Source organism: Hippoglossus hippoglossus, chromosome 10 (assembly GCF_009819705.1).
Source record: "Hippoglossus hippoglossus isolate fHipHip1 chromosome 10, fHipHip1.pri, whole genome shotgun sequence".
Lineage (NCBI taxonomy): Eukaryota > Metazoa > Chordata > Actinopteri > Pleuronectiformes > Pleuronectidae > Hippoglossus > Hippoglossus hippoglossus.
Genome location: NC_047160.1, coordinates 6,984,537 through 6,995,167, shown reverse-complemented (window position 1 = coordinate 6,995,167; position 10,631 = coordinate 6,984,537). Strand labels below are relative to the sequence as shown.

General features: G+C 42.4%; 1 protein-coding gene across 1 annotated transcript; it reads left to right on the top strand.

Moving 5' to 3' along the window:
• The first annotated feature begins 1,088 nt into the window (after nt 1–1,088).
• syvn1 (synovial apoptosis inhibitor 1, synoviolin) lies at nt 1,089–10,249 on the top strand. Its single transcript, XM_034597714.1, has 16 exons — nt 1,089–1,487; nt 2,647–2,798; nt 2,956–3,048; nt 3,173–3,325; nt 3,787–3,835; nt 4,207–4,310; nt 4,905–5,031; nt 5,151–5,250; nt 5,586–5,651; nt 6,155–6,271; nt 6,518–6,675; nt 7,509–7,655; nt 7,964–8,110; nt 8,734–8,917; nt 9,148–9,266; nt 9,347–10,249. Exons 2-16 carry the CDS (start codon nt 2,667–2,669, stop codon nt 9,562–9,564), a joined length of 1,914 nt encoding a protein of 637 aa, XP_034453605.1. The 5' UTR covers nt 1,089–1,487; nt 2,647–2,666; the 3' UTR covers nt 9,565–10,249.
• The last annotated feature ends 382 nt before the right edge of the window (nt 10,250–10,631 follow it).

Here is a 10,631-nt window from a genome sequence, read left to right as displayed (position 1 = left end):
TAAGGTGCGGCGAAGGTTGATCCTTCGCCAAAGGAGACGAAGTTTTCATAACTCCACTGTGCATTGTCCAATCAGCCCCACACATGATCAGAGTCCCAGCCTAGACTGATCTATTAGTCTGTATGTAGTGATAGTAATAGCGCCACCTACTGGTAACAGGGGGTAAGCCACGTTTTACAACTTTAATTCGATTTACCTACAATTTTGATAATATATAAGTCAAAAGCTATTACACAGCCAAATTCATAGGTATGTCATTAATCTTAATTTGGCATTGATCTTGCCTTTGATCATTATTTTACGAGTGAATGGCATCCACTGCCGAACTTCAAAGTAAAAAACTTGCAGCTTACAGCTTATTACTGTAAGAACAGTACAAACCCCGGGCACAGTTACTAAATCACTATAATCAATCACTATATGACATGGTCCATTTAATGGTCATTTTAAGAATAATATAAATATCACCAGAAGACAAAAAGAGTCTCCAGGACACAAGCTCATTGAATCTCCTGGACCTTCAAGGCAACTGTGCTGGACGGACTCACGAATACAGAGCTGGGACAGAGCAATTTCCCCTTGGTGGCAGAGAGAACCTGCTACTCAATGTAAGAGAAAATGCACCACACCATTGGTGCAATCAGTCAGGCAACCGCTTGAGGCACGTGACGACTCTTCTTTTGAGGAGTAGTAAGGCATAGTTGGACACATGTAGAGCAACAAAGTCCGTGGTTGTAGATAATGCTAAAAGAAATAACCAATATTGCATTAAAACACGCCAGAAAACGTCTAACAATTTAAAAAGAGGTTGTGCAATTGAAAAGGGAAGTAGAGCTTTTGAGGGTAAGAAATAATGAGTTAATATAGGAAAATAAAAAATGTTTTTTGTAAAATTAACTTCATCACAAATGTTTCAGTTTTCAAATTGGGCCGCGGCATTCTTAAGTTTGGGAATGGCTGGTCTATAGCATTATGACATATCCCAGTTTGTACTGGTATTACTGGGTGTGGGCGTTATTCTCACAGTACAGTGTCATGTCAGCACTGGAACCAACAAGACAACTTCCTATTGGTCCACGTTGTTATTTACCGTAAACCTCCTAAAAATGGGGATCACCTCAATTCCAAAACACAATGCAACGAGTTACACTTACACCCACCGCGCAACAAATACACGTTAAACATAAATACTGAGTCCTGACTCAACACAAAAGACAGATGATCTTTGTGACTGCCATTTAACAGGCAACGCGTCACATCTCCCTTGCGCCATTTCCACCTCAGCAGCCGGATGTGAGGTGGCTTCCAATGAACAAGCCAAAGATAAACACGTAGCCAGAAGAGCAGGGGCCACGATACTGAATATCACAGAGAGGCCGCAGAGAAACCGTGCAAATGGAGTAGCTGGTGAGACTATAGCGACAGTAGCAGCAGAGCGGAGCCCGTCACACGAACCCAGGAGCGAGTCGTCTGCAGACATCGAGTCGGTGAGTCCTGCTGGGAAGCTACCAGCTAGCATGCTAACGTTAGCTAACCCCAGCTAACTAACCTGATTACCTGTCTGTGGCAGTAAGGTGGTCTCTGGAGTACAGCCGGGTTGCTAGCACAAACAAACAGCTGCACGCGAAGCTGTTTGTAGACGTGTGCGACAAGCCTACGTGCACTGGCGTGAGTTTCTCTTTCTTAGTAAGCTGTCACAAGGTTAGTTGCGTTTCTGAGACTTCGTTTCACCTTAGTAGCTGTAATGGTAGCAAGCTCAGTTAGCTGATACAAGCTGCATCTTCTCCAGGATGAAGGTAAACCCAGTGTTGGTTCTTTAACAAAAGAGAAGACATTAGTGGTCGTTATTGCTTCAACAGCAGATGCAGTATGTTACACAGGAGGCAGCGATGCACCAGCTGCAGCGGTGCGACTGTACAAGATGCTAACCCTTCTCTGTTGAAATGCATATGGCACGTAAACATGTCTTATCCTTGAAGTCGTGTTATTAAAATGTGCTCTCACAATGCTCATTTCTAAAAGTTACTTGTGGTAGGTGTTGAAACTTAGGATCCAGTCTCTGTAGTTCACCTGACACTTTCTTTTATGTGTTCAGACTAGATAATAATAATATCTACATCTATATAGCACTTCTCCACATAGTTACAAAGTGCCTCACAATTTAAAAGCACATAAGTAAAATACATTTTAAAATAACATAAAGCACAGGCGTGTATGAAAGGATCTAAGCGTGGCCACCCATTACATTAACAAGAAGTAGAATATCAGTAGCTTCAGGGGTAAACAGCTTTGCAGCCAAATCCAATACAATTTAAATTGCGTCCACTTCTTCAAACAGAAAAAAAAACTGAAAATGCCTCCATTCGGCTCGTGTGGTGTCATGCAAGTGTCTGTAAGCCCCGACATTCAAATTCAACTCGAAATGGCGTCTCCACAAGGTTTGCAAAACAAGTACTTTTTAATGGATGACTGACTGTTACGCGTTCACAGCTTCCTGACCATATAGATAACAGATAAAAAATGGAAACAGTTGTTTTTTTCCACATCTGTCTCGATTTGCATGCTGCTCCTCTACATAGGTCAGCTTTCACAAGCAACCTCCTGCTCCTCCTCCATGTCTCACTTCATGTGTTTTCCCCTCCACAGTATCTGTAGCTGAGTCCAAAATGGTACGAGCAACCTTGGTGACGGCCACCAGTCTGGCTCTGACTGGGGCTGTGGTGGCACACGCTTACCTCCTCAAGCACCAGTTCTACCCGACTGTGGTCTACCTCACCAAAAGCAGCCCCAGCATGGCGGTAAGAGCAGAGCGAAAGTCAAATCATGCTCTTGATTTAAGTTATTTGAACATTTTACCCCAAATACTATCTTTTAAACGTGACAATGTTTCCCCCAAAAGGCATATCAGTGACTTTGGGACCAATCAGCTTTTTGTGTGTTTGTTTTGGCTATCAGGTGTTGTACATCCAGGCCTTTGTGCTGGTGTTTCTGCTTGGAAAGTTCATGAGGAAGGTGTTTTTTGGTCAGCTAAGAGCCGCGGAAATGGAGGTAGAGTTCTGTTTTTATTTATTACTCACTTGACTCATTGTAACACACACGTTTGGATTTAATGCACAATATGTGTTGTGAATGATGGCAATGAATGAATCCGACTTTAAACCTCTTCCTCCAGCACCTCATCGAGCGCTCCTGGTACGCTGTCACTGAGACCTGTCTGGCCTTCACTGTGTTCAGGGATGACTTCTCCCCCCGCTTCGTCGCCCTCTTCACCCTCCTCCTCTTCCTTAAGTGCTTCCACTGGCTGGCCGAGGACCGGGTGGACTTTGTGAGTGATGACAGAGAAACAACTTCCTCGTCGCACACAGTACCCTGTATACTTCCTCCACTGCGTCTGTATGCCGTACACTGTGTAAATGTGAAAACACAGGATGGGGCCGATGATGTGTGTGGCTAAGGCCGCACACCAGCATTGAACAAACACTTGTCTGACATTATGCTGCTGACTTTCGGTCACAGGCTGGGTGCAAACGGCCGTAACTGTGCTGCGAGTTAAAGGAGTAATACAGTTTGAGCGAGTGAAACGTATTAATGCCTGGTGAGGACATTTTAAGTGAAGGAAGCTTTATCAACTTTTAATAGACAGCAGTCATTCGCTGAATCAAACTGACACAAATCACGTGTTTCTTTGCTCCTATATTAGCGAAACATTGATACAATTATTATTCAGAATCACAGATGTAACCTTTTAGGTATCGTTTGAATAATATCTGTTTTGTTTATTGCTAGATGGAACGAAGTCCAAACATCTCCTGTGTGTTTCACTTGAGAGTATTGTGTAAGTACATTTTATCAACCACGTCTGACATTATTCCTCCAGCCCTTCTCTCTCTGCATTTCTTTCTTTTTAACTTTCACTTCCTTATCTCTTTCTCTTTCATTTCCATTGATGCACTTATAAGACAAGTTTTCAAGCTGAATGAAACTGCATGCAAATCATTGTTTTTGCACCAGAGGACAGGTGCATCAGAATAACAGACCATAATGGTTAGGGTTAATGGCAGTACTGATAGAATTTGATTACATACAACTTTCTGTATTTGAATTCAGTGCAGCTGTTTATTTTGACCAAATGCAAAGGGAGTCTACACGTACAGTAGGTACTGCAGCCCCTCATCAGTGTTACTCAATGTTCTTTACTTTCTGCAGCTCTCATTGGACTGCTGGGTGTCCTGGACTTCCTGTTTGTCCACCATGCCTGTCAAAGCATCATTACCAGAGGAGCCTCAGTCCAGCTGGTTTTTGGATTCGAGGTTTGTTTAACTTGGTTTGAGTTGACTTGAATATCTGATATTAGCTGTAAAAAAAATGCAAATTCGATATCATCCATTTCACAAGCTTAATCATTCACATATTTGTGGTAGTTTCATTTTTACTACGGGTTTTACTTATCCTCAACATCTGTTGTTCACATCTGGTTACTGAGTTGGCCAATGTCACAGGAATTGTTGATGATGTTTCTAACGAGCAACAGATTAAAAACTGAAAAAACTAAAAATACAAATATCTCAGGATGGAAAAGCGGAGCCATACACGTAGTAGACACGGACAAAACTCCAGAGAAGGTCCGGACCCCGTTGTGCGGACATTCTTTGGAAATTGTGTCTGAAAATGATTCAGAAGTTTGAGTTCAAAGTGTGATCCAGAGAGATTGAAGGATTTTTTACAGGGGAACCGTGGCTCATACTTAAATACTTAAATTAATCTTTTGATTGTCGCATTACTTGTCTGAATTATTTTAATCCTTTAGTTGTGTGTCTCTACATGGTTTCACTTGCTAATATGCATTCACAATGTTGTAAAATTCTAATATTAAATGAGGTGTGTCCCTTCTATTTTCTCGTCAGTATGCCATCCTGCTGACTATGGTGCTGACGACCTTCATCAAGTACGTTCTGCACACCGTTGACCTACAGAGTGAGAATCCCTGGGACAATAAGGCCGTCTATATGCTCTATACTGAGCTCTTCACAGGTCAGTGTGTTCTACTTTACCTCGCACTGTGATGCTGTGTTCATCCAGACGACCACAACCTCTGTGTGAGGTAGAAGATGAAATCATGTCGGCTAATGATGTTTAATATTTTATTCCAGGTTTCATCAAAGTGCTGCTGTACATCGCTTTCATGACCATCATGATAAAGGTTCACACCTTCCCTCTGTTTGCCATTCGCCCCATGTATCTGGCCATGAGGTGAGCAGCTCTATGACCTCTGTGTTGAAGGTTTAGTACGTTGTTACTTCCACTGGTGTAGTTTCTACTGTTAAATGTCAGTGTTTTAGTTTCTGATGTTAAAGGTCAGTGTGTCGACACAGGCTTTAATGTTTGTTATTGAAAGATCGGTTGTTTCCAAATCTTGATGATGGCGTTCCATATTTTAAGATATATTTTATCACTCAATAAGTTGTTTGGAAAAAGAAACATTATAATCAAAATAAACATCTAATCAAAATAAAGTTCACATGTAAATATCAAATTTCCTTTTTAAGGCCTGTTTTAAGTATTGTGTTGTTTTGTGTCCCTGCCAGGCAATTCAAGAAAGCTGTAACAGATGCTATAATGTCTCGGAGAGCCATTCGCAACATGAACACACTGTGAGTAATGTGGAGCTTTTCCTGACTGCCATGTATTGTATTTGTAAAAATGATTATATCCCAATGCATCTTTCTTATTCATTTTCATACAGTGGGGTCCAGAAGTCTGAGAGGACTTTCCAAATCATGCTTTCAGACTTGGACCCCACTGCATCGTTTGTTTGGAAGAAACATGGTCAAGTGAGATTTTAATTCTCATTTAATGATAAGAACTTTGACCTATTTGCAAATGAACGTTCAATCTCTATTTAGTGTTAATGTTTTGAAGAGGACACACTGTTGTGCAGTAACTGTGGCATGCTCTGACTCAAGAAGTAGCAAACCTGGATAATTTGTTTGCTGTACAGTGCATCAGTATATTTTACACATTTAGTTTCGTTAGTTATTTTCTATCTTTTTACTGAATTGTAAAATATTTAGCCAGTGATATTTGTAAACCCTGTCTGGGAAGTTGTCAGGATAGAACTGCGGCTCACTGTTTTATCCTGTCTGCGTGTGTTCAGATACCCTGATGCTACTCCTGAAGATCTGCAGGCTTCTGACAATGTTTGTATCATCTGTCGAGAGGAAATGGTCACTGGAGCCAAGAAACTACCTTGTAATCACATTTTCCACTCCAGGTAAGTCCCTTGTTAAACGGTGGGACTCAACAGGAAAGATACGAGGCTGTAAACACAAAACAGCCTGGATGTCAGAAGTTGTCAGCGTGTCATTATTTAAGCTACTGAAGTTAAAAGAAACCGAGTCAGATGTGGGAATTAAACAAGAATTTAAATAGCAACCTTTTTAGTTTTGTGTTAGATTGCAATTTGTCCTCGTATTATTTTTTTTTATAATGTTCTGTTGGCCTCCCTGCCTCTCCACAGCTGCTTGCGCTCCTGGTTCCAGCGCCAGCAGACCTGCCCCACCTGTCGAATGGACGTCCTCAGAGCTTCCAATAACAATCAGACTCCTGCCCCAGCCCAGGCCCCGCCCCCTGCCCCTGCAGCCCCTGCCAACGCACCCGCAGCCCCGCCTGCTAATGGTGAGAGTCAAGACCAGCACACACAAACACAACCCCCATGTTCCTACTGCTGGCTGTGACCTCAACCTATCGCCAAATGATTAGCAGGGCAGAACGTCCTGTCATGTGGGTGCTGTCCGATTTGAAACAGTCACTGTAAAAAACAGAAAATTGGAACATTCAAGCAACTTATGCAATACTGCATAGTTTTACACCTGAGAAGATTCTGTAGATGTGAAATACTTTCATATCTACTGCTGTCAGGACTCCTCATGGACTCATGATGTGTCAAATATTTTGTGTCTACAATATCTTTCAAACTATTCTGGTGTATGTTTTTAGAAAACAGACAATTCTGGTGAATAGTGATTTTTACTGCCTTCTACACATTCACCCAGGTTCCATGATACCACTCTGAGGCACCAGAGTTAGACATATTTCAATTCTACACATAGTTTTTATGTTTGGTTTCTGTGACTAGTATTGAACTTCAAAATCAGATTTATTGTCACATCCATAATAAACAGTCAACATACATGGGAGCCAAATGCTTTTCTCCACAGTCACACTTTTAGAAACAGAACCACATTTAAAAAACAGAGAAATACACTAAATCCTTTGGAAAACCAACTTATGTGAAACACTGATCAGGAGAAGCATCGCTATCTTTCTCCAATCTGTATGGTCACTACATGAGACAATACAACCAACTCAGCTCTCCACCGTTTCTTGGTTTAATTAGTGAGCAGTCCTGGTATTATTATTATTATTGTTATGTGCAGACTGTTAATTATGAAGCGCCCAGTGGTAAATACACATTTCTAAGATTCTCTTTTGTTCTGTTTGCTCTCCAGTGGCTCCAGGCATGTTACCAGGCTTCCCACCTGGCATCTTCCCTTTCTGGGGTCCCTTCCCTGCAGTGCCTCCTCCTCCTGCTGCCGCGGCTGCAGCTGACGGTCCTGGTGCTACTGATGCTGCCCAAAGCAGCACAGAGGCATCTGGTGAGGAGGATACATCATTCTATCTCATCAGTTGTGTCCATTAAATATCATCAAAAACATTGTGATTCCATATCAATTATAATAAGATGCCATGGCAGCTCATTGTGTGTGTTTTGTGTCACTATCAATTCTAAGATTTACTATTTGTTGATCGTCCTGTTCTGACTGAAGTGTTTATCAGTAGTAGGCAATGAACCAAAACTGTGTGACCCAGATGCATGTATTAATGCAGTAGGTTAAAACTTATGCATTTCTGTATTTTTCTTTTTGCATCCTGTCATCAAAGTGTGTTTGTGTGTTTGCATCAGGTACCAGTCAGCCTTCATCATCTACTGGTGATACCTCCACAGCAGCAGCTGCTCCAGGATCAGCAATCCCAGGCTTTCCCTTCTCCTTCCCTCCTCCTCCCTTCCCCTCCGCTCCGTGGCTGCCCATGCCACCACCTCCTCCCTTTGGTGAGAACAAATACTCAGACGTAAAAGCGGATGATGCGCTGCAGTGTAGTCTGGCCCGGTCACATGGTGGACCTCTTCACTCTGTTAGCTATGTCCCTTCTCTACAAGAACATCAAATAAGAATGTTCAGTTTTAGCTGTTAGTGAATGAGTCATGATAATATTGTCAGCCTTTGTTTGAGGAAGTCCTGAGTGTTACCATGGCAACATACTATCATTTTACACTGGGCATGTATGACACATTTGTGTTCACTGTTGTCAGGAGAGTCAGTCAAGCAATCACGAGCAAGTTGTAAATCTGAGGTCACTTGAAGCGATTGTTGATACTCTGCTGCTTTGTTTTGGTTGGTTGCTGGTCTTTACATCCTGATATCAGTGAATCAATGAAAAGCTTTTACAAAAAAAGAAAAAGCTCATACAGTAATTTCATTTGTCCTGGATTTAAAAAACTCGATGGCCTTTCTGCTTGAGAATTTATTTGACTCCTAGTCACTTGCACGTGTTTGTGTGTTTTGGCAGAGCGTCTGATTGCTGACTCTAACTTCTTAACTACAGTGACCACCCTGCATCTACATCTGCAGGATTCTCAACTCCAGTCAAGTACATTTTATTCCTCTCCTGTAGTGTCCTCAATGCCGCCACCTCCTCCGTCTCTGTCCCGGATGTCCGAGGAGGAGCTCCGGGAGCTGGAGGCTGAAGGCCGGCAGGGCCTCGAGGCCAGACTCCAGTGTCTCCAAAACATCCACACCCTGCTGGATGCCGCCATGCTCAACATCCACCACTACCTCAGCACCGTCGCCACCCTCACGTAACTACACCTCACTGATTCTTTCTGCTAAATTCAACTAAATTGTAGGCTTTATATTGACTTACTTTTATCTGTGAAGATTTTAGTTAGAAAGTGAAAACAAGTAGTCACAAGTGGATTCAATCTTAAGCAAACGCAATAAAAATTGCTCGTATGTCCCACTTTCTCTAGAAAATGTCATTTTCCGTTGAATGCGTCATAGTATTTTTTTCCTGCCGTTTCTCTCACAGTCCACCTCGGGCTGAAGGCAGCACAGGAGAAGCCAGTGGGACAAACCACTCTGCTTCATCTGCTGCAGCTGGCAGCAGCACAGAGAGTCAGAGCCAGGAGACAGACTCAGGACCCAGCTGTGAGTAAACTGAGTGTGCAGCTACGAAGGCAACAACAGCAAACACTGAAAACCTTGATTGTATATTTTTTCCTTTTCAGTGGATCAAGTGAATGGTGCTACAGTCTCCTCTCAGGCCGCTGATTCCACCTCTGCTGCCTCGGAAACGGAAAGTAAAGAAAACATTGATGATGAAGAGTTGCTGGAGGATGCGGTGGAGGTCGAGGGCGGAGAACCGAACGCTGCCGAGCTGAGGCGCCGCCGTCTTCGTAAGTTGGAGTCGGCATCATCGTCGTCATCACCCCCTCCAGACAACTGATCTGTGTTGACTCGGACAAATCGCTCTGGACCAACAGGAACTGTGAGCCGATTGATCTTTGCTTCGGTTCTTCGCTGCTTCCGCGGCTCTCGCCTTCCACGGGCTCAGGTTTCTAACCGTGTCGAGATGGACTCAGGCTGCGGAGAGACGCAGTGACCTTTTAGTAAAGATTCTGTAATGCTTACCTGGACTGTTTCTGTGTCCGAAAGCAATAGCGCAATTTTGTTCCCATGACCTCCCAGAGTGACCTCTGCAATAACAGCACTGCAGGTGTTTGTATGTGTAAACCGGTGGAAGATGAAATCTCGAGTCAGTCCCAGATATTTGGTCGACGTGACAAGGATGGTATTTGGATTTGTGTTTGCTAGTTTTACTGTCGGTGACGTATTTGCCTGCACTTTGATTTGTTTAATTCAGCTTTCTTTGGTATAACATTTGGACCCATTCACCACATCATCTTGTTACATCGAACCAGGATCAGTGTCCGATCAAGTGGATTTCAATCAAGGGATCTTAATCATCTACTTCTTTTTTTCTTTAACATACATCAGTTCTTCAGTTTCCTGGTTTGTCCACACTGCAGACGCTGTAACATACTGATTCATTTGAATGTGTACATACTGTATAGAGTTTTAATAGGATGATCTGTACATAATGCAGAATAAACTGTTGGACTGAAACCACAGGGGCGCAGCAGACACATTTGTTTGTAGGTTCACAAACTCACTATAGAAGTGTGAAGCTCAGAAACTGGGAGCTCTTTTCTGTAGGCTGCATGTTGCAATGCTGAAATGTTTCTAGTGAATTAAAGATCGGGCTGTTAAATACAAACTCACCATCACGCACTTCCCATATATTTTCTTAACAATGTTACAAAATGCTTAACAGGAAAAATAAAACCAGTCAAGAGACTTGATTAAAAAGACATTGGCCACAGAAGAGTTAAAGCCGTAGAGATTTTATTAAACACAAAATAAAAAAAGTATAAATAACAAAATTATTCCCAACAGCTTTCAGAAAGCAAAAGGTTTTAAGAGGAGATTTAAAAGAAGCTATAGACGTCGTGT

Coding starts and splice junctions, on each gene's coding strand:
- syvn1 (XM_034597714.1), top strand. CDS start 2,667: ATGGTACGAGCAACCTTGGTGACGGCCACCAGTCTGGCTCTGACTGGG. Junction 4,311..4,904: donor AGCTGGTTTTTGGATTCGAG/GTTTGTTTAACT, acceptor TTTTCTCGTCAG/TATGCCATCCTGCTGACTAT. Junction 6,272..6,517: donor AATCACATTTTCCACTCCAG/GTAAGTCCCTTG, acceptor GCCTCTCCACAG/CTGCTTGCGCTCCTGGTTCC.